The sequence below is a fragment of the Hypanus sabinus genome, chromosome 12 (genome assembly GCF_030144855.1).
Source record: "Hypanus sabinus isolate sHypSab1 chromosome 12, sHypSab1.hap1, whole genome shotgun sequence".
Lineage (NCBI taxonomy): Eukaryota > Metazoa > Chordata > Chondrichthyes > Myliobatiformes > Dasyatidae > Hypanus > Hypanus sabinus.
In genome coordinates this window covers 61,205,624-61,230,601 of record NC_082717.1, presented here as the reverse complement: position 1 = coordinate 61,230,601, position 24,978 = coordinate 61,205,624, and the positions used below count along the sequence as shown (strand labels likewise).

Sequence of the window (24,978 nt, the reverse complement as noted above, 5' to 3'; positions counted from 1 at the left end):
TCATTTCAGCTACTTACTACCTTTTGTGCAAACAAGTTACATCTAAGGTCTCTTTTAAATTTGTCCCCTCATATCTAGTATCTATGCCTTCTAGATTTAGAGTCCCCCAACCCTGTGAAAACAGTATAACTATTTCTCTGTCTGATGAGGTTTGGGATTCAATTCTTAAATCAGTTAACTCAGCCTCTTTATGTGCTCACTACTGCCTTTTGCAGTTCAAGGTTGTACATAGGGCTCATATGTCTAAAACTAAATTATCGCGGTTCTATCCGAATATTAGTCCCTTTTGTGATAAATGTAAAGTGGGCGAGGCTTCTCTTATTCATATGTATTGGGCCTGTCCTAGTTTGGAGAAATTTTGGAGAGATTTTTTTTTAACTTTATCCCATATTCTTAATTGCCATTTAGAATTTAACCCTTTGATTACTCTTTTTGGCACCGTGGGTGAAGTTGACATACATTTGAGTCCGACTAAACGTCAAACATTATCTTTTGCATCTCTTTTGGCTAGACGGTTAGTTCTTCGTAGGTGGAGAGATGCTGCCCCACCCACTCATGCTCAATGGCTTAGAGACATTATGTCCTGCTTAGACGTTGAAAAGATTCATTATTCACTTCTTAATTTGGAAATAATGTTTCATAAGGTGTAGGGACTTTTTCTTGAATATTTTCACAATTCCTCTTTAGATTAAAGGTTTATCTTTTTTTTGTACTACAATCCCTTACTTACCCATAACCCTTGTGAATTTATAAACACCTGTTGGATTCCTACACAGAATAAGGTAAGATCTTATAAGATCTTGTAGCGTAGCTATAGAGATTGACAGGCATGATGTTGTGAGCATCACTGAGTTATGGCTGAAGGAAGATCATACTTAGGAGCTTAACATCCAAGATGCACATTGTGTTGACAGAACAGGCAGGCAGGCAGAGGGGGTGGAGTGGCTCTGTTGGTAAAAAAAATGAAAGAAAATCCTGAGAAAGAGGCGACATAGGATCAGGAAACGTAAAATCCTTGTGAGTAGAGTTGTTAAGAAACTACAAAGGTATGAAGAACCTGATGGGAGTTTACATAATCCTCCAAGCATTAGCAGGGATGTGGGATACAAATTACAATGGGAGATAGAAAAGGCATGTAAAAAGGGCAATGTTACAATAGTCATGGGGATTTCAGGATGCAAGTAGATTAGGAAAATCTAGTTGGTGCTGGATCCCAAGAGAATGAATTTGTAGAATGCTTATGAGATGATTCTTTAGAGCAGCTTTTGGTTGAGCCCAATAGTGGAATTGCAATTCTGGACTCCAGATTTGATAAAGAAGCTTAAGGTAAAGGATGCCTTTGGAAGGAGTGATCATGTGATAGAATTCACTGTGCAGTTTGACAGGGAGAAGCTAAAGTTAGATATATCAGTATTACAGTGGAGTGAAGGGAGTTACGGAGATATGAGAGAGGACCTAGCCAAAGTATACTGGAAGGGGGCATCTGCAGGGATTACAGCAGAACAGCAATGCTATTTGACCTATTCGGATAGAGCAGGATAGATACATCCCAAAGATGAGAAGATATTCAAAAGGGAGTGTAATGCAACTGTGGCAGACAAGGAAAGTCAAAGACAGCATAAATGCAAAAGAGAGGGCATTTAATATAACAAAAATTAGTGGGAAGTTAGAGGATTGTGAAGCTTTTAAAAACCAACAGAAAGATAAATGATGAAGTATGAAGGGAAACTAGTCAATAATATAAAAGAGGATACCAAAAGCTTTTTCAAATATATAAAACTTAAAAGAGAGGCAGGTGTGGATATCAGACTGCTGAAAAATGATGACAAAGAAATAGCAGACAACGATAAGTACTTCATATCAGTCTTCACTGTGGAAGACAATAGCAGTAAGCCAGACTTTCGAGAGTGTCAGGGGACAGAAGTGAGTGTTGTTGCTGTCACTAATGTGAAGATTCTTGGGAAGCTGAACGTTCTGAAGGTATATCACCAGGACCAGAATGGACTACACCCCAGAGTCCTGAAAGAGGTAACTGAAGAGATTGTAGAAGCATTAGTAGTGATCTTTCAAGAATCACTCGATTCTGGAATGAACCTGGAGGACTAGAAAAGCACAAATGTCTCTATACTCTCTTTAAGAAGGGAAGGAGGCAGAAGAAAGGAAATTATAAGTGAGTTAGCTTGATTTCAGTGATAGGGAAGATGTTGGAGTCCATTATTAAGGATGATATCTTTGGTAGTTGGAGGCATATGATAAAGTATGCCAAAGTCAGCATGGTTTCCTTAAGGGGAAGTTTTGCATGACAAAATTGTTAGAATTCATTGAGGAAATAACAAGCAGGGTAGTCAGAGGAAAGTCAGTGGATGTTGTTTATTGGGATTTTCAGAAGAACTTTGTCAAAATGCTGTAGATGAGGCCTAACAAGATAAGAACCCTCGGTATTACAAGAAAGATACTAGCATGGGTAGAAGATTGTCTGAGGTGGTAGGGGGCAGAGTGAGAATAACGGGGTCTTTACTGGTTGGTTGCTAGTTCCAGATGCCCAATGGCTGCCGGGCAAGGATATTTCCTAGTACCAGAATGCACAGCCTCAGAATAGAAAGACATCCTTTTAGCCAGAGGGTAGTGAATCTGTGGTATTCATTACCAGAGATGGCTGTGGAGGCCAAGTCATTGGGTATATATAAAGCAGAGCTTGGTAGATTATTGATTAGTCAGTGTGTCAAAGGTCATGGGGAGAAGGAAGAAGAATGGGCTTGAGAGAGATAATAAATAAGTCATGATGGACTTATAGAGCAGACTCGATGGCCGATGGCCCTCTGCTCCAATGTGTTATAGTTTTATGGAGAGCTCTTCTCAATCTTCTTCTCTCCAAGGAATAAATATCCAGCATGGCTAACCTCTCCCTATAACTCAAGACGTCTGGTCCATGTGGTATCTTCATAAATCTTTGCTGCATCCTCTTCAGTTTGAGAGATATCTTTCCTGTAACATGCATAATACTTTGAGTGTAGTTTCACCAATGACCTTATAATTGCAACAAAATGCCCCTACCACTAACTTAGTGCTCTGACTAATGAAGACTATCGTGCTAAGTGCCTTCTTAATCACCCTGTCTGCTTGCATAGCCACCTTCAGTGATCTCTGCACTTGTGCTTTCAGGTTCCTCTGTGCACAACTCTCAGAAGTGCCTTGCTATTCACTATATTGGCCTACCCTTGTTTGACTCTCCAAAATGCATCACTTCACACTTACCTAAGTTGAAATTCATTTACCATTCCTCAGCCATCTCCGTAACTGATCAAGTTCTTCTTGTAATCCATCCCTATCCATAAGGCCCCTTAAATTTAGTATCATCAGCAAACTTGCTAATTCTACCATACATATTCACATTCAATCATTTATGTAAGTTATGAATAGCAACCCAGGGGCATCTCACTAGTCAGTCCTCCAGTCAGAGAATCAACCTTCAACCATCACCCTCTGCTTCCTATGATCAAGCTAATTCTAAATCCATCTCACTTGCTTCTCATGAATGCCATGTGACCCAGCTTTCAGATCTGTCTGCCATGTGGACGAAGGCCTTAGTAGAATACATATAGATACTGTTCACTGCCCTTCCATCTATCCCCTTAGTTAACTCTTTTAAAAGCTCCAAAAGATTTTGAGGCATGACCTCCCACATACTAAAAGGAACCAAATGGGTGTTGTCTACAGGCCACCAAACAGTAGCATGGATATTGGGTGCAAGTTGAATAGGGAGTTAACATTGGCATGTGGCAAAGGTAATGTCACAGTAGTTATGGGGGATTTCAACATGCAGGTGAACTGGGAGAATCAGGTTGGTTCTGGACCACAGGATAGGGAGTTTGTAGAGTGCCCACGGGATGCATTCTTGGAACAGCTTATACGAGAGCCGAGCAGGGACAAGACTATTCTGGATTTAGTGTTATGCTATGAACAGGACTTGATAAGCGATCTTGTAGTAAAGGAACCATTAGGAGATAGTGATCATAATATGATAAGTTTTTATCTGCAATTTGAGAAGGATAAGGGCAGCTCGGAGGTGTCAGTGTTGCAGTTGAACAAAGGAGGCTATGGAGCCATGAGGGTGGAGCTGGCCAAAGTTGACTGGATGGATAACCTAGCAGAAAAGACAGTGGAACAGCAATGGCAGGTATTCTTGGGAATAATGCACAAGGTGCAAAATCAGTTCATCCCCCAGAGAAGGAAGGATTGAAAGGGGGGAAAGGGGCCACAGTGGTTGACAAAGGAAGTCAGAGATTGCATAGCATTAAAAAAAAAGGAAGTATGACAGAGCTAAGGTGAGTGGGAGGACAGATGATTGGGAAGTTTTTAAGGAACAACAGAACTTAACTAAAAAGACAATACGGGGAGAAAAAATGAGGTACGAACGCAAGCTAGCCAGGAATATAAAGGAAGGTAACAAAAGCTTTTTTAGGTATGTGAAGAGAAAGAAGATAGTTAAGAACAATGTTGGGCCTTTGAAGAATGAATTGGGTGAAATTGTTATGGGAAACAGAGAAATGGTAGAAGAATTTAATGAGTACTTTAGATCTGTTTTCACTAAGGAAGACACAAGCAATCTCCCAGATGTATGGATGGGCCAAGGACAAATCCCCAGGTCCAGATGGTCTGCATCCTAGGGTACTAAAGGAGGTGGCCCTGGAAATTGCGGATGCATTGGTAATCATTTTCCAATGTTCCTTAGATTCAGGATCAGTTCCTGAGGATTGGAGAATGACTAATGTTATCCCACTTTTTAAGAAAGGAGGGAGGGAGAAAACAGAGAACTATTGACCTGTCAGCCTGACATCGGTGGTGGGGAAGATGTTAGAGTCCATTATTAAGGATGAAATAGTGGCATATCTAGATTGCAGTGATAGGATTGGGCCGAGCCAGCATGGATTTACCAAGGGTAAATCATGCTTGACTAATCTGTTGGAGTTTTTCGAGGATGTAACCAGGAAGTTAGACGGGGGAGATCCAGTGGATGTAGTGTACCTCGATTTTCAGAAGGCATTTGATAAGGTCCCACATAGGAGATTGGTGGGTAAAATCAAAGCTCAGGGTATCGGGGGGAAGACATTGACATGGATAGAAAACTGGTTGGCAGATAGAAAGCAAAGGGTAGCAGTGAATGGGTGTTTCTTGGAATGGCAGGTGGTGACTAGTGGGGTGCCACAGGGCTCAATATTGGGACCACAGTTGTTTACAATTTACGTCAATGATTTGGATGAAGGCATAGAAAATAACATCAGCAAATTTGCTGATGATACTAAGCTGGGTGGCAGTGTGACATGTGATGAGGATGTTAGGAGAACTTAGGGTGACTTGGATAGGCTGGGTGAGTGGGCAGATGACATTTAATGTGAGTAAGTGTGAGGTTATCCACCTTGGGAGTAAGAACAGGAAGGCAGATTATTATCTGAACGGTGTAGAATTAGGTAAGTGAGAAATACAAAGAGATCTAGGAGTCCTTGTTCATCAGTCGCTGAAGGTGAATGAGCAAGTGCAGCAGGCAGTGAAGAAGGCTTATGGAATGTTGGCCTTTATTACAAAGGGAATTGAGTACAAGAGCAAGGAAATCCTCTTGCATTTGTACAGGGCCCTGGTGAGACCACACCTGGAGTACTGTGTACAGTTTTGGTCTCCAGGGTTAAGGAAGGACATCCTGGCTGTAGAGGAAGAACAGCGTAGATTCACGAGGTTAATTCCTGGGATGTCCGGACTGTCTTACGCAGAGAGGTTAGAGAGACTGGGCTTGTACACGCTGGAATTAAGGAGATTGAGAGGGGATCGGATTGAAACATATAAGATTATTAAGGGATTGGACAAGATCGAGGCAGGAAATATGTTCCAGATGCTGGGAGAGTCCAGTACCAGAGGGCATGGTTTGAGAATAAAGGGTAGGTCATTTAGGACAGAGATAAGGAAGAACTTCTTCTCCCAGAGAGTTGTGGGGGTCTGGAATGCACTGCTTCGGAAGGTAGTGGAGGCCAATTCTCTGGATGCTTTCAAGAAGGAGCTAGATAGGTATCTTATGGATAGGGGTATCAAGGGATATAGGAAGGCAGGAACCGGGTATTGATAGTAGTTGATCAGCCATGATCTCAAAATGGCTGTGCAAGCTCGAGGTCTACTTCTGCATCTATTGTCTAAACCATGCTGACCATTTCTGATCAGTTTGATTACCCAAGTGATGGTAGACCTTGTCCCTGCATTAACTTCCCCACAACAGAAGTCAGGCTCACTGGCCTGTCCTTGCTATATTTCTTGAACAATGGGACAACACTCGCTAGCCCCAGTCTTTTGAAACTTCACCAGAAGCTAATTGCAAAATAAGTATCTTGACAAGGGCCTCCAGAATTTCTTCCCTAGCCTCCCATAATGTCCAGGGGGTGCCCTTGGTCTGGTGTCCTTCAAGATTGCAAATACCTCCTCCCTCATAGTGTACGGTACGTATATTCCTTACTACTTATTGCCCTATTCCTCTGGCAGCCATGAATTATCCCTAGTACAACTGAGGAGAAATAGGTATTAAACATCTGGGCCATTTCCTGCAGTTCCATACATAGGCAACTTTGATAGTTTTTGAGAGGAACTAGTCTCTCCTTAGTCACCCTTTTACTGTTGATAAAGTTGAAGAACCACTTGGGATTATCTTTAACCCTATTTACCAAATCCATCTCATAGCTTTTTGCCCTTCTGATTTCTTTCTTAACCCTGCTCTTAAACCTTTGCATCCGTATCAGACTCATGTTTAATATTACATAGATTAGTCTCTTGGCCACTATCTAAACTGAAATTAAATTCTTTGCCTCCTATTCTTCCCCTGATCCAGGAAATCAGACTGCAAATTTGCATCAGTTCACCTGTTGATGTAGCCCATATCCATATTTTCTTTTACCTTCACACCTCATGTTCCAATATTCTCTTAGCCAGTTTTATGCCTGCCATTCTCCACAAAGTTAAGCACATTTTCTATTCTCTTTTTCCTGACTCACAGCATATTCATCATTGCTTATGTTCGTCAACAATAGCATTGAGTTATTGTTGATTTGATAGCTAGGACTTGCTTTTAAAATACCTATTCTTGTTCTCAAGTTATTCATCTTTATTTCTGTAACCTCCTACAGCACCTCCTTGTACTTCTCAAATTTTGCTAGCTGCCCACCTCTGTTTTATGTTAATGCCCCCATTATCAGCTCTATCAATCTCTTTCATGCTTTCCCTCTCTAGTAAGTTGTTCCTCATGTAACTCTCGATTCGACTAGCGACTTAATATGGGGATGATAACCCCTGGCCCGGCCAAACTTAAGAAATCTCATTTGGGTGGATGCTACGCGACGTGTCCCCCGTTACAAATCAGTACCCTGAAATAACAAACAGTACACAATATGTGATTAAACGAATAGCTTTATAATTCTTACTTTGACTATACGGTTAGTAGAGAAACAAAATAAATAAAACGAGCCCAATCTTATTAAACAGTCAGTTGCGCAAAGTTGGAGCTCACTGATAAGTCGATTGTTCACCATCGACCTCCTCTGATCGTCACTGCCCTTCGGACCCTCGCTCCAAGTCCACCCCGTCCGGTGGTCTACCAACTCTCTCCATTCCGGTCTTCTCTCCTCATCTCTTTCCAGTAAAAGCCCGCGATAAAACTTCTTCCAGATACACAAGACAGGTCAACAAATTCCTGATTGGCTAACATGCCTACCACAGTCCTGTTATCTCCAGCCATAATCCAATCATTACTGCTAAAGAGAGACCGTTAACTCAGCGGTGAACATTACAGAGAAGCCATTTCAGTGCGTTACACTCAAATCCACCTTTTACAACAGAACAATTGTTCACTTGTCCCAATGTTCCCTCCAATGGCTCAGTGTAAATTTTTGTTTGCTAATCAATGTTGGGACATTTTGCCGTAAGTATAAGATCTTGTTGCAATCACACAAAGCAAGCCCCAGATGGGTTGAATTCTATTTTGTAGATTGACTTACTTGTTTGATTTGATACTTGCTGCTGGAGTCTGCTGCACAGTACTCAATAACTCACCACTACAGTCAGTTTGTAATAATTAAATCCCTAAGCAAATAATAATTATTTCATTATGACAGTTTAGAAGTGTTACATTAGTGATAAGTCAGAAATTCATCAGAGATTAAGTAACAGCCAAAAAAGTAATTAATCTGACGTGACAATTGCAAATAGTGGAAAGCTAAGAGAAGTTAATCAGTAACATGTACCAGACCTGGATTGCATCTCATCTGGAATACTGTATCCAGTTTTAGCCAGACCTTTTGAGGGAATTGAGGGTTTAGACAGGGTGAAGAGAAAAGTCTTCAAAGGCTTGTAAATGTACATCCCAGAGCTGGAGTTCTCACTTCCATGTTAAAATTGTATATTCAGCATGCATTTCTTCCCCTTATTCTACCTTGATTATCCTCCACATTATATTTTATCTGCCATCATTTATTCCCTCTGATATTATCACTTCTGTATCTCTTAATTCTTCATTATGGTGCACTGCATGTGTGAACTGAATCCACAGTTTGACTCCTGTATATTAAATAGCTCACACATGCCATTAGCTAATTGCAATTAAAATCTTTGTAATTAGGTAAAGTGAATAGATTGTGAGTCATTGTGAGATGTGTGTAATACTCTAGTTGCAAAAACTAAGTCAAATCCCCCTGGGTTCTCAATTTTTTGTCTAGCTGTGAGGTAAATAAGGAGGCAGAAGTTGTTAGTGGAAGTTTGTTGTGCACCATTGTATTCTAATGAAAACCACTGAAGTACCATCACATCTAAGAAAGACTTGTGTTTAAGGGTAAAAGGAAAATCTCCAATTCTTGATAAGCTTTATAAGACCAAACACTATCCTCCCTCCAATGATTTATTTTTCACTTCGTCTTCTATTTATCTTCTAGATACCCCACTTTGTTAAAATGCCATGTGACTGCCTCTAATTCTAATGTATACAGCTCATAGCAGAGATAAATTTTCAATAGTATCCCAGAATATAATAATAACCAACTACTTGTATGGACAAGATTGTGTCAGCAGCCGAATGAAGAAATATAAATTAAAATGATACTGTGAAGAATATATGGTTTATTGCTGCCTTATAAGATTTCCAACACCTGTAATTTTCCGTGTAACTATTTTCCAACAGGATGAAGGCATTGTGAAGGAAATAGACATCAGCAACCATGTAAAAGAAGGTTTTGAAAAAGCAGATCCCTCTCAGTTTGAATTGCTTAAAGTGTTGGGTCAGGGATCCTATGGAAAAGTAAGTGAATTGTTATTTTGAAAATTATGTGGCTTAAATATTCTGCAGTAGTATCATGCTAGAAACTAATTTTTCGCTATGTGATCAAATGTTATCAAATTCATATTTTCCCATGTTAGATATTATCAGTTTATTGGGTGAGGTATCAGCAGATAGTTGAGGAAATTGGTTTTGGCCTGTATTATAATCAGACAACTGGGATTCATCATTTATTTCACATTCTGAATTTGCTTTCTTGAGTGGAGTAAATGGTCGATTGAACTATTTTATTCAATTAAATTCAATCCTGAAATTTACACAACAAACTTATTTTTACTGTTAGTGTCTATGAAACTCCTGATTGGCATAAAAGTGTATCTGGCTGTCGATAGCTGAAATGTAATTTGAGATGTACTCCAAGTGATTAACTCTTAAACTCCATTTGTAATGACTGAGTGAAAATTCAGTTGTTTCATAGTCACTGTGTTAAAATAGGAAGTAGGATAAAACTGATTTGGATATAGCTAACTCTTTTTCAGAAATATTCAGAGTTTGATGTCAATATTGGGAGAGCTGTCTTAATGACTTTTCAAGCACCAAATCAATGCTTTTTCCCAGGGTTGGAGAATCAAGAACCAGAGTGTGTAGATTTAAAATGAGAGGTGAGGTAGTTAATAAGAATAAGAATTTTAGCAATGTCCAAAAGACAATTGGACAGTTGCCTGGATAAGAAAGGTTTAGAGGGATTTGGACAAATGAGACTATCTCAGATGGGAATCTTAGCCAGCATTGACTAGTGAGATGGAATGACATGTTTTTGTGCTGTATGAACCTATGTCTAACAGCTTGAATATTGTAATATTCATATCAGAAGTGGTGGAACATTGGTATATGTGCAATAAATCCTGGCAGTTCTTTACATTGAAGATCAAACATGGGCAAAGATCATAGTCCATAATATCAATAATAAAAGAAGAATGGATGAAGTCTTGGAGGCACAACATACATAGCTAATTAGTTATATGCCAGCAAGATTTGAGTAGGGGTGGATGATCAGATGAAAGAGTGGTGGGAGAGATGCTGAGGCTTCAGATTTCTGAGGCACTGAGGCAAAGTGGGATTTGCAGAAATTAGACGGGTTCCATCCCAGCAGTGCTTAGACCAGTATCCTTTAGGGGAATTGTTCAAGGAAGTGTTTAAATAGCTTGGGATGGAGGTAGTATCACATTATAGGGATGCTTTTCAGCAGCAGGGACAGGAAATCTGGTCAGGTTTGATGGGAAAATGAACAATGCTAAATACAGAAATCGTGGAATAAAACCTGTTAGACTCGGCCAGAAAGCTTAAACGAGGGAGGAAGCTCATCTTTCAGCTGGAAAATGAACCAAAGCACAGTATCAAAGCAACCATGGAAGTTTCTTCAAATGAAGAAAATTGATGTCCTTGAATGGCCCAGTCAGAGTCCTGACCTCAACCTGATCAAATATCTTTGGTAAGACCTGACTACTGCCGCGCCCCAAATAACCTGGCACAGCTTGAGCAATTTTGCAATGAAGAATGGGAAAAGCTAAAAGAATTGGAAAAGTCGATTGAAGCTAACAGAGGCTTATCCAGAAAGATGACGGGCTGTAATAGAAGTGAGAGGTGGTTCAACTGAGTACTGAGCAAAGTGGGATGAACACTTTTGAATTGATGACATTTCAGTTTTTGAACTTTTAGTTTTTCATGCTGTACAATTTCCCTGTTGTTTGGGCTCTACTGTGAAAAGAGGAGCATGTGATTCACAAATAAAAGTTCTCAGTTAAATTTATCAAAGTGCCTGATTGCAATACTCATTTATGTAAACAAAGGGGTGGAGATTGAATACTTTTCAAGGCACTGTACATGGAGATGGGACAAATCTGATTTCCTGCAAAAAGTGGAAGGTAAATTCATGGAATTTACTTGAGATGATTTCCTGGAACAATATGCTGATGCACCAATTCTGGAGGAGGCTATTGTAGATCTAATTTTGTGTAATACAAGAAGAATAATTGATAATCTTGATGTCAAAGGGCATTTGGGGAATTGTAAACATCATTCGATAGAATTTGATACTGGAAGTGTAATAGTTTCAGAATACTATTCAGAAAATTGTTCAGGAGTGAGGTAAGGAAAAGATAACTTCACTCAGAGAACAGTTAACTATTGGAATTTACTGCTGCAGTGGATAATAGAAGCTTAATCATTTTGTTCATGCAAATCACAGATTGTAAGATTTCTGGACATTAAGTGAATAAAAGAATTTGAAGGCAGAAAATCACTCTGTAGTATATCAGCTATGATCTTCATGAATGAATTGGAAGCATGAAGGGCCAGATGGCTTACTCCTGTTGCTTCCTTTAGTGTCCAAGTATGTAACAAAGTCAATTTACTCAGAAAATAGAATTTGTTTAAAGACCAGATCAACCAAAACATTAAGCAACTTCTTTCAGGAGGGATTTTGCCAGTAAAATGGAGTGAAGAATAGTTATATGTAAAACCTGCAACTGAATTTTAATGCTGTGTGGCCATCGAGATTGATTGACAGGGGTTTTATCAGATAGCTCCACTCTGGCCAGTCAATGTGTTCTTCCTAATTGCAGCTTTTGTTGGGAAGTCATTTGTGCTTTTTTTAACTACATGATCAAACCTTAGAGTGTTTGTAAATCTCAAAATAGTACATGGTTGTACTATTATAGCGTCAAGAAGAGATGTGATTATTCTCAGTCATGTAATATTGTAACAAATATTAAGAGTCACAAGAATGAGTCATATTTATCACTGTCTAATTTGACTCACAGAATATTACCATGACAATATAAGATGGTCCTATAGCACTCATTTTCATCTCCACCATCTCCCACACATGTGCACTTACTTATTTAGTAATAGACCTATCTCATACTCTTGATTCATTTCCCTTTCATGCAAATACATAGTAGCATTAGTGATCCACATTTGCCTCATCAGTTTCTGCTCTGTCATCTAGATATTTGTTCCTTTGAAATGAAGTCACTTGCTATGTTTTAAAATGAGCAGACCTCAGGCAAATTCTGTTGATTTTAAATAAGCCTTTTCAAACTATCTCTACCAAAACTCAAAGCATATTCTATACCAGCAATCCTTTCCCTTTCTTGATTTATAATTAGGCACTCTGCTTCTCTCAGGAAAATTGTTCTTTCCTCAAAAGAGTCATTATCCTTTGAGCATCAGAAGAAGAATTTGGAGAGAATATCAAACTTTATTTGGGGTAGGAAGGGAGGTAGTTATGCTTAACTTGGTAAGCAGCCTCATGTGTGGCACCTTGTCAAAGGCCTTCTGAAAGTCTAAATATACAACATCCATTGCATCCCCTTTATCTATCCTACTTGTAATCTCCTCGAAGAATTCCAACAGGTTCATCAGGCAAGACTATCCCTTAAGGAAACCATGCTAACTTTGTTCCTATCTTGTCCTTTGTCACCAAGTACTCCATAACCTTATTCTTATAAAAAGACTCCAACATCTTCCCAATCACTGAGATCAGGCTAACTGGTCTATAATTTTATTTCTGGTACCTTCATCTTTTCTTAAAGAGTGGAGTGACATTTGCGATTTTCCACATGCCAGAGTCCATTGATTTTTGAAAGATCATTACTAGTGCCTCCGCAATCTTTACTGCTAACTCTTCCAGAACTCTAGGGTGCAGTTCTTCTGGCCAGGGTGACTAACACACCCTCAAGTATTTCAGCTTCTTGAGCACCTTCTCCCTTGTAATAGTAACTATATTGACTTCTCTTCCCTCACACCCTTCAACATCTGGCACACTGCTAGTGCCTTCCACAGTGAAAACTGATGCAAAATACTTATTTACTTCATCTGCCATTTCCTTGCCTCCCTCATTATTTCTCCAGCATCATTTCTAGCAGTCCTATATCCACTTTCATCTCTCTTTTATCTTTTACATACTTGAAAAGCTTTTACAATCCATTTTGATATTGTTTGCTAGCTTGCTTTCTTGTTTCATCTTTTCACTCCTAATGATATTTTTAGTTGCTCTCTGTAGTGTTTTAAAAGTTTACCAAACCTCTGTCTTCCCACTAATTTTTGCTTTGCTGTATGCCCTCTCTTTTGCTTTCACATTAGCTTTCACTTCCCTTGTCAGCCATGCTTGTACTACTTTGCCATTTGAGTATTTCTGCAGTTTTGGAATACATCTATCCTGCACCTTTCTCATTTTTCCCAGAAATGTATGCAGTTGCTGCTCTGCTGCTCTGCCCTGCCAGAATCTTTTTCCAATTTACTTTGACCAGCTCCTCTCTCATACCTCTGTAACTTCCTTTACTCCGCTGAAATACTGCTACGTCAGACTTTACTTTTTCCCTATCAGATTTCAAGTTGAACTCAATCACTGCTTCCTAAGAGTTCTTTTACCTTATGCTTCCTAATCACCTCTGCTTCATTACATAACACCCAATCTGGTATAGCTGATTCCCCTAGTAGGCTCAATGACAAACTGCTGTAAAAAGCCATCTCATAGGCATTCAACAAACTCAAGATCCATTATCAGCCTGATTTTTCCATTTGACCTGCATGTTGAAATCTTCCATGACTATCATAGCATTACCCTTTTGACATGCCTTTTCTATTTCCTGTTGTAGTCTGTGGTCCACATCTCAGCTACTGTTGGGAGCTCTATATGTAACTGCTGTCAGGGTTTTTTTTAACCCTTGTAGTTTCTTAACTCAACCCACAAGGATTCAACATCTTTGTCACATTTTTCTACTGATTTGATGCCCTTCTTTACCAGCAGAGCCATGCCACCCCTCTGCCTCCCTTCCTATCCCTCTGATACAACATGTAACCTTGGACATTCAGCTCCCAACTATAACCATCCTTCAGCCATGATTCAGAGATGGCCACAACATCATACCTGACACCCTGTAATAGTGCAACAAGATCATTCATCTTATTTCTTACACAACACTTTGAATATTGTATTTGCTACCCTTTCTGATTCTGCATCCCTAATACACTAACACTCATCCTGCTGGCTACAACTATCATGGCCTATCATCTGCCTACCCTTCCTAGCAGTCTGACTGCATGCTATCTTTGCTTTTTTACCATCTGTACTGTCCTGAGTCCCTTCACTCTGGTTCACACCCCCCTGCCAAATCACCTTAAATCCTTTCCGACAGCTCTAACAAACCTGCCCATGAGAATATTGAAATTTAAGGTGGGGGGTTATATGGGAGGCAGGGTTTGAGGGTCGGCACAACATTGTGGGTTGAAGGGCCTGTAATGTGTTGTACTATTCTATGTTCTATATTGATTGCCTTTGGGTTCAAGAGCAACCCGTCACTTTTGAACAGGTCATACCCCCACCCCGCAGAAGAGATCCCAATTGACCAAGGACCTGAAGCCCTGCCCCCTGCACCAGCTGCTCAGCCATGCATTAATATGCCATATCATCCTTTTTCACCCCTCACTGGCATGTGGCACTGGTAGCTATCCAGAAATTACTATCCGAAAGCTCCTGCTTCTCAGCTTTCTACATAGCTCTCTAAATTCTCTTTTCAGGACTTCTTTGCTCTTCCTTTCTATGATATTGGTACCAATATATACTAAGACATCTGGCTGTTCTCCCTCCCTCTCTGAAATATTGAGGACACAATCCAAGATGTCCCTGACCCTGGCACCTGGGAGGCAACATACCATCTGGGTGTCCCATTCATGTCCACAGAATCTCCTGTCTGTTCCCCTCTCTACTGAGTCCCCTGTCACTACCGCTCCCCTCTTCTCCCTCTTTCCTTTCTACACCATGGACCTGTGCTCAGTGCCAGTAACCTGGTCTCCGTGGCACTCCCCAGGAAGGTCATCCCCCATAACGGTATTCAAAACTGATTATTGAGGGGAATGGCCACAGGGGTGCTCTGTGCTAACTGCCTATTCACGTTCCCATTTCTCCTGACTGTCACCCAGCTACTCGCCTGCTGCAACTTCAAGGTGACTACTTCCCTGTAACTCTGGTCAATTATCTCCTCACTCTCCCGTACAAGCTGAAGGTCATCCAGCTGCTGCTCCAAATCCCTAACATGGTCTTCAAGGAGCTGCAGCAGGATGCACTTCACACAGATGTAGTTCCCTGGGAGACTCTGGTAACCACACTAGGTGAAGAAAGAGAGAAAGATAGGAACCGTAACAGAAACTTACCCAGAAACAATGCCTCTTTCGAGCAAAAGCCTCCTTTGAGCCAAAGCTTGACACTCTTACTCTTACCACTGGCCTATTCCCAACAATGGCCACCCCACTTGTCCTTTCTGTACTTTTGAACAAGGGTTGCTGACCTGTGAGGAACCTTGTTGCTGTGGCCTGCTCCTGCTGCTGATTAGGTATGGGAGGTACTGGATGTATACCTCTCCTTAGCAGCGTAATGCTGATGTTACTGAGGGGACTAAAATGCTTTTCCAAATGTTTACATATTTAGATAAATGATTACAACTCTCCTTTAACAAATCCCTTTAACTAAAATCTGTTTCAATCTTCTTCACAAAATTGAATTAGAAAACCAATGCCAAGCAAAGAAGGGAGAAAAATGAAGCATCAGGAACTGCATAAGACATTTTTCTCCAATACTATGTCATAGCTTACAGGTTCATGTTTACAAAATATGCTGTACAAATATGTATTTCTTCCAAACAATATGAACTATTCTTGACTGAGACGAGTAGGTATCTCCAGACATACAGCAAATGTAATTTAATTGACAGTTGAGATTGAGGGCAAATTTTTAGAAGTTCAATATAATTTTCAAATAAGTTGAAAAATAACAGTTTGTAAAAAGTATCTACATTAACCTTTTATTGTATTTCTTCCTCCAAGGTATTTCTTGTTAAGAAAATCAAAGGTTCTGATGCTGGGCAACTCTATGCTATGAAGGTTCTGAAGAAGGCCACTCTGAAAGGTGAGCAAGGCACTGCTGATGTCGTGCTCCTATGTCAAGGTGTAAACTCTATATCATTGCCTTATGAGGCAGGTTGCCCTTTGTTATGTTTGTAACTACAAAAACCTTAACCCTTTTTGTCCCGTGTAAGTAATTACAGCTCAACTGTTTCAATAATAATATTTGCATATTATAGCAAATCTATACTGGAGAGGAAAATAAAAGGAGGCCAGCTTGCTCCTTCCAAAACTAACTTGCACTTTTAATGTATCTTTATTCTGCTGATGGAAGTAAAAAACCATATCTAAAACATCCTGGCAGAATTATATCTGGCAAAATCTCTGTCAATCAGTCTTGATTAACAGAGTACAGAAAAATACCAGTGTTGCCAACAGCTGAGGTATAATTATGTACTTGGAGAATCTCAATCATTTTTAAAAATTGTTTTTGACTCTAGTTTACATTGTGGCCTTCAATCTTGCACTACATAACTTATTGATGTATGTATTCTGTTTAACTTTGTAAAAATATTTCAACTTTATATAAATTCCAACTCTAAAGCGCACTCCAGAGCATAAAGGCACATGGAATGAGATACATTTAGGATACGAACATTACGAACAGCAAGATTTAAGCAGTGATCAAAGTTGCAGCAACATGTCTGGGCTTGTTTTGACGCACAACCTCATGGGATTTGCATCCAGAAAGTCCAGAAAGATGATTTTCGGCAAAGAAGTTGTTTTTGGATGGTGAAGCGCAAGTTCACTCTTCTCAGTGCTGCTGTTATTCAGAGCCATTGACCACTGTCGGACTGATCCTCACTAATTCCTTACTTCTACATTATTTTGGATGCCTACAGACAGTAAAGGAAATTTAATCGTTCCACACAATAAGGAGAGGAATTACTTGAGGAAATAGATTAGAGTGAATGGTTGGCCTGTCGTAATATTCGAGCAATTGAGGCATACAGTCCACCATCTTTCGATGACTTCAGCTAGTCTGCCTTTGCTCTAACCTATTTTGGCCTCCTGATTTACCCAGATTAGCTCAAAAGGCTTTGATATTGTTTTTTTTAAATTTTTTAAATTGAATTTTCAAATAGGTTACAGAAGGACAAAAAAATTTTAAAAAATTATTAACCCTTCCCCCTCCCCTTAACCCCTCCCCCCAACGTATCCCTGTAGAAAGAGAAAAAAAAAGAGCGAAGAAAAAAGAAAGAAAGAAAGAAAGAAAGAAAGAATGCCTGGATATCGGAAGATCCCCACATGCTCCATGGAGTTCATAATAGCTTTAGTAAATATATTCATTTCTTTCCCCAGATAACCAATAATTTTATCTTTGGAGCACCTATATATCTAATCCTATCTTTTGTAAATAAGGGCACCAAGTTTTCAGAAATATTTCATATTTATCTCTTAAACTATGAGTAATTCTTTCAAGTGGAAGGCAGCTAAATATTTCATTCTTCCAACAATCTATACTTAAGTATGAATCCGATTTCCAAGTAACTGCAATAGCCTTTTTGGCTACTGCCAATGCCATTTTTATGAACTCATTTCTGATATTTATTCAGTCTGGATTTCGGTTTTATCCTTCAATATCGCCTAGTAAAAATAATGTTGGATTATGTGGAAGTTGTGTTCCAATAATTTGTTCCAATGAACTTGTTAAATTTGTCCAAAAAGGTTGAATTTTAAAACAAGACCAAGTAGAGTGTAAAAAAGTACCAATTTCTTGATTACATCGGAAACATTGATCAGATAAATTCGGGTTTTATTTATTTATTTTTTGTGGTGTAATATATAATTGATGTAAAAAGTTATATTGCACTAATCTTAACCAGACATTTGTTGTATTTGTCATACTGTCAAGACACAGTCTTGACCAACTTGTTTCTTCAATTTTAATATTCAAATCTGTTTCCCATTTTTGTCTTGACTTATGAATTCCTTGTTTAATTGCCTGTTTTTGAATTAAACTATACATACAAGAAATAAATTTTTAAATTTTTCCTTTTTGAATTAAAGTTTCTATTTCATTAGCTTTAGGCAATAACATTAGTTAACCCAATTTATCTCTTAAATAAGCCCTTAATTGGAAATAACAAAAAAGAGTGTTGTTTGATATTTTGTATTTATTCTTTAATTGATCAAATGACATTAATCTACCTCCTTCAAAACAATCTCCGAAATATCTAATCCCTTTTTGAAACCAATTATATAAAAGTTGGTTATCCATTGTAAAAGGAATAAGTTTATTTTGAATTAAAGTTCTCTTTGCTAATAAAGATTTCTTTATCTTATCATCAACATTTATTTTATCCCATAAATCAATCAAATGTTTTAATATAGGAGATTCTTTCTTTTCCCGTATCCAAATAGGAGAAAATATACCTGAACATTTTATATATAAGTGGGAATCTAAAAGGCTTTGATATTGTTGATGAACTTGTGACTGGCCAAGCATGTGGATTTGGCTGGAATTCTTTCGCTGATGTGGATGCCTGCCAGAATGTTCTTTGTCGGGAAAGCAAGTCAAAAACTGAAATGTACATAAATGGATACATGGACAAATTTTGCTCTCTGTGGGACATTTAAGAATATAAATTATAAGTCTCAACCAGATCACCTACTTCAGCAAAGATTGGGAATTGAATTGTAAATTCTCCTGGGATGAATTTGTTTTTTGAATATCCATAACTTCATTAAAGTGTGTTAGGAAGTCAGCTGGAGACGCTCATGGAGTGAGTACTGTTTTGGATTCGCTCCATAACCTTTACTTTTTTTAACCTTTGATCACCATTATTCAGCTTATTTTTACCTATACCGAAAGTTTCTTTATTATTTTTTTTTGTTTGGATTTACTGCCAAGAGTTTGTTGTGAACTTTTGAAGATATGCAAACAGAAATGTCTCTCAGGTCTAAGGGATGCTATCCCGGACACAATCCGAACGGTAACGGAAAGAAGCAGGCTCCGCCACAACAAACTCAATTAACTTTTGAATTGTTTATGGAGGTTTTGGATAAAAAATTTGCTGAACTACAACAATTTTTTAAAGAAGATATAAAGGCTTTTCAAGAGTACATGGTTAAGACGGATTTAGTAATTAAACAGCAACAAGCTCTTATTGCGTCTCTGCAAGAAGATGCTCGGAAGCGAGATTTGACTATTGAAAAACTGCAACAGGATTTAATTTTGACCATTAAGCTGATGGAAGCCCTTAAAGCCAAGAGTGACGATTTTGAGAATCGGTCCAGAAGACAGAACTTACGTATACTTGGTCTTCCAGACGGCATAGAAAAAGATGACCCTTCAAAATATTTTGCTCAACTTTTAAAAGAAGCGTTTCCGACGATTTTCCCGAATAACCCTCCTTTATTGGATTGGGCACATAGAATTCGGCATCGATCACCGAGTGTTACAGACAAACCTTCAGTGGTAATTGTCCGGTTCCATTATGTACATGACAAAGAACAACTTATACGTGCAGCTCGTCGGGCAGGAATGATTAAATTCAAAGAATTTTGCTTCCGCCTGGTCGAAGACTTTAGTCCTGACCTTTTAAAAAGAAGGCTTCTTTTTAAACCGTTGATGGCTGAATGTTATGAGAAAAATCTGAAACCTGCGCTTCTATACCCTGCGAAGCTTCGAATTTCTCCGTCGAATGCTCCACGACAAGTTTTCACTTCAACTTCAGAAGTGAGAAAATATCTGGAGGAGAACTCCCCTACTGCTACAGACACCGGTCTCTAAGAAATGAACGATTCTGATCGTGTAAGATGGTTCTCGATCTCTTAAACCAGAATTAAAATCTGGTTATTGGTGTAGGTTCATCCTATACTTTATACTTAAGTTAAAGTGTGTTTTCGTCATATTAATTGTTTTGCCTTATATACTTTAATCATTTAACTACATACTTGTCCATTAACTTTGTTCCTTCGAAGGTATATTTTTAATTCTTTGAAGGTGAATTTTTCTTTGATTAAGATGGTGGTTTTTTGAAAAAGGTTTTTGGTTTTGCTTAAGATGGCGTTATGTTTTTATTTTTTTCGCCTTTTTCCTACAATCCATCGCTTATCATAGCTTAAATATTTTTTGTTTTGTCTGAGCTAGAGCCCGATTTATAATTTTTTTTAGTGATTATATTTTTATTCTTTTTACAACTGACTATACTTAGAAATATGGTTTTTATTATAGCGATTTTAATTTTTAAAGTTGGGGTGATTCTTTTATATATATTCTTTATATATGGAGTGTTCTTCAGCTGACATGGGGGTAGGATTAGTCTTACTTTTTCCCTTCTTAAGTCATATTTTGGCTTTTTCTCTTTTTCTTGGCCGGTGGGGGGATGGTCTGTTTTCTAATTCTATTTTTTTTGTACCAGTTTGTGTTAGTTTTTTTATTTGGGCTGTTTTTGAACTTCAAATATGTTTGTGTTGTCGTCACTTCCGGGTCTTCTCCTTACTTTTGTTCCTCTTCCGGGTGCATGAGTTTATAAGTTGGTTAACCCTTTCTATACCAAAGGGTTGATTATAGAATTATGGTTCAGACAATTAATTTTGTGTCTTGGAATACTAATGGTTTAAATCATCCAATTAAACGAAAGAAGATTTTCAAAGTATTCCAAAGACTTAATGCTCATATCATTTTTGTACAAGAAACTCATGTGAGGAAGGAGGACAATTTTTGTTTTTTTAGATTTTGGTGGGGTCAACAGTATCAAGCAAATTCGAATGCTAAAGTAAAAGGAGTTTCAATTTTTATTGACTCCTCTATTTCATTTGTTCAACATGATATTTTTTCGGATCCGAATGGCAGATTTTTGTTAATTACGGGTTTACTTTGTAATAAAAAGGTTGCTTTGGTTAATGTTTACGCTCCAAATGTGGATTGTCCTGACTTTTTTAAGTCTTTATTTACCTCTTTACCCAATCTAAACGAATATAAGTTAATAATGGGTGGTGACTTTAATTGTTGTTTAAATCCTCTGATGGATAAATCTTTATCTATTCAGACTTTACCTAATAAGTCGGCCACTTGTATTAACTCTTTTTTGACTGAGAATGGAGTTTTTGATATTTGGAGATTCCGGCATCCTAATGACAAAGAGTTTTCTTTTTTCTCACATGTTTATCACTCTTATTCGAGAATTGATTATTTTTTTTGTAGACTCTTGTTTTATTCCATTGGTAATCGGTTGTAACTATGATACTATAGCTATCTCTGATCATGCTCCATTATTACTTTCTATGAAATTTACGGATACAGCTTCTAATGCTAGACAATGGCGATTTGACTCTACCTTGTTGCAAGACTCTGACTTTATAAAATTTATGGAGGAGCAGATCGACTTTTTCTTTTCAACTAATTCTACAGATGATATTTCCTGCGGAACACTTTGGGACACTTTTAAAGCTTATATACGTGGACAGATTATTTCTTATTCTGTTGGTTTGAGGAAACGTACTAAGATGGAAACTCTCTTATTGGTTGATAAAATTAAAGAGATTGCTAAGAAATATTAGATTGCTCCTAGTAAGGAGCTTTACAAACAAAGGGTTGAACTTCAAATGGAACATAGTTTATTACTTACATCCTCGATTGAAAATCAATTAATGAAATCTAAATCTGATTTTTACATACATAGTGATAAATCTGGTAAACTGTTAGCTAGTCAATTGAAGAATGCTTTGGTTAAACGTCAAATCACCATGATTGGTCAGCAGAATGGGAATCTGACAGTTAATCATGATGAGATAAATAAGGCATTTCAAGACTTCTATACCTCCCTGTATCAATCTGAATTTCCTCAAGATCATAATACCATGTCTGATTTTCTTGGGAAATTAAATTTTCCAAGATTATCATCTGATGATCTTTTAATATTGGATACTCCTATTACGGATGTAGAAATTAAGGGGGCTATTTCCTCAATGAATTCTGGGAAAGCACCAGGTTCAGATGGTTATACAGTTGAATTTTTTTGAATTTTTTTCCGCTACTCTTTCCCCTTGGTTAGGTAAGGTTTTTGAGGAAGCCATCAGATTGGGGAATTTGCCACAACCTTTTTATAGAGCTTCCATTTCTTTAATATTGAAGAAAGATAAAGACCCTACTAACTGTGCTTCTTATAGACCTATATCTTTATTGAATGTACACTCCAAGATTTTTTCCAAGTTACTGGCATCTAGATTGGAGAAGGTATTACCCAAAATTATTTCAGATGATCAAACTGGTTTTATTAAAAATCATTATTCTTTTTTTAACATTAGGAGATTGTTGAATATTGTTTATACTCCCTCACATGACACTTCAGAATGCGTGATTTCATTAGATGCAGAGAAAGCATTTGATAGAGTTGAATGGCCTTACTTATTTAATGTGTTGGAGAAGTTTAATTTTACTCCGATATTTATATCGTGCATTAAATTGATTTATCATACTCCAGTAGCCTCAGTGTTTACCAATAATCAAAGATCTCCCTTTTTTCGCTTATTTCGGGACACGGACAAGGATGTCCTCTTAGTCCATTACTATTTAACATTGCCTTAGAACCTTTGGCAATTGCCATCAGAGAATCACAGGATATTTTGGGTATTAATCATGGGACAGATATTCATAAGTTATCTTTGTATGCAGATGATTTATTACTATTCATTTCTAACCCGGAGAAATCCATTCCAGCAGTTTTATCATTATTGGCTCAATTTAGTGAGTTTTCCGGGTATAAGTTAAATCTTAATAAAAGTGAATTGTTTCCTTTGAATAAACGGGTCCCAATTTATGGAAATTTACCTTTTAAATTAGTTAATGACTCTTTTACTTATTTAGGGATCAAAATCACAAAAAACCATAAAGATTTATTTAGATTTAATTTTTTACCCTTAATTGATCAGATTAAAGATTTGTTTACTAAGTGGTCACCTTTATCTTTATCCTTAATAGGTAGGATTAATGCTATTAAGATGGTTATTTTACCTAAGTTTTTATATATTTTTCAAGCGATACCAATTTTTATCCCGAAATCTTTTTTTACTAATGTTGACTCCAAAATTTCTTCATATATATGGCAGAATAAAAATCCCAGATTAGGTAAAACATATTTACAGAAGACAAAAAAGGAAGGCGGGTTAGCATTACCTAATTTCAGATTTTACTATTGGGCAATTAATATTAGATATTTGTTATGTTGGTTGAAAGATGGGGGTGGATCTTTTGGCCCTTGTTGGCTGAGTTTAGAAACTAAATCGGTATCAGCTTATGGTCTGGGTTCTATTTTAGGGACTTCTCTCCCTTTTGCTCTTTCTAAATTGTCGAAACGAATTGACAACCCGATAGTTAAACATACTTTGCGTATATGGTTTCAATTTCAGAGATTTTTTGGGTTGACTCAATTTGTTTTAAATAGTCCTATTGTATCTAATTGTTTTTTTCACCCTTCCATTATAGATCAAGCTTATTCGGCTTGGAAAACTAAGGGATTACTAAGATTTTCTGATTTATTTTTAGATAATTGTTTCATGTCTTTTGAGCAATTATCCAACAAATATAACTTGCCTAGATTTCATTTTTTTAGATATTTACAGATTAGACATTTTTTAAGTTCTGTACTCTCTACGTTTCCAAATTTTGTGCCTTCAGATATTTTGGAGAGTTTATTTGAATTAGACCTTTTTCAAAAAGGGCTTATTTCAAAACTTTATAATTATGAAGATACGTTCAGAGCCTCTTTATAAGACTAAAAAGGATTGGGAAAGAGAGCTTAGTCTTAGTATTTCTAGAGAGAATTGGGATAGTATTCTTCAATTAGTTAATACATCATCGTTATGTGCCAAACATTCACTAATACAATTTAAGGTCGTACATAGGGCCCATATGTCCAAGGATAAATTAGCTCATTTTTACTCTCATATTAGTCCTATTTGTGATAGATGTCATTCTGAAATTGCGTCTTTAACATATGTTTTGATCTTGTTCATTTTTGGAGAAATATTGGAAAGATATTTTTGATATTATTTCTGCGGTTTTGAATATCGATTTACAACCTCATCCTATTACCGCAATTTTTGGTTTACCAATCTTAGACTCACTGCATTTATCTTCTTCTGCCCGTCGAATGATTGCATTTCTAACTCTGATGGCTAGAAGATCTATATTGTTGAATTGGAAAGAAATTAATCCTCCCACTGTATTTAATTGGTTCTCTCAAACTATGTTATGTTTAAATTTAGAAAAAATTAGAAGTGGTACTTTTGAGACTTCTATTAAATTTGAAAAGTTATGGAGACCATTTATTCAACATTTTCATATGATGTAATATGACCCTGTGCCAAGTTCATTTGATTTCCCAGCTTTTAGCTTATGGATTTTGAGAGGACCAGAAGTGACGGCATTGATGAATACTTATTTTTGTGAGATATTATAAACAGCCCCCTTTTTTTTTCTCTTTTTTGCTTCTTTTTTCTTCTATATTAGTTATTAGTTATTAGATTAGATTAGCTCGTTTGGCATTATATTTTTTTTTGTTTTTTTTTCTTTCTTTTTTCTGTTTTCTTTATATCATATATTATGAAATATTTAGACTTACTATGTTCATACATATATTTTATGGATTATGTTTTGGTAAACTCATTTATATTGTAACTATTATGTATGTTTTTTTTCATATTTAATGGAATTTATATGTTGGTAATTTCTTTATCAATATATCATTTGTATTCTGTCCATATTACTA

At 37.4% G+C, this 24,978-nt stretch overlaps 1 protein-coding gene across 1 annotated transcript in view; it reads left to right on the top strand.

The window, feature by feature from the left end:
* rps6ka2 (ribosomal protein S6 kinase, polypeptide 2) overlaps positions 1-24,978 on the top strand; it is a 154,491-nt gene that overhangs the window by 41,292 nt on the left and 88,221 nt on the right. Inside the window, exons 2-3 of the mRNA XM_059985355.1 lie at positions 9,203-9,319; positions 16,184-16,265. Coding sequence (XP_059841338.1) covers positions 9,203-9,319; positions 16,184-16,265 — 199 coding nt within the window. The remainder of the gene's footprint in view (positions 1-9,202; positions 9,320-16,183; positions 16,266-24,978) is intronic.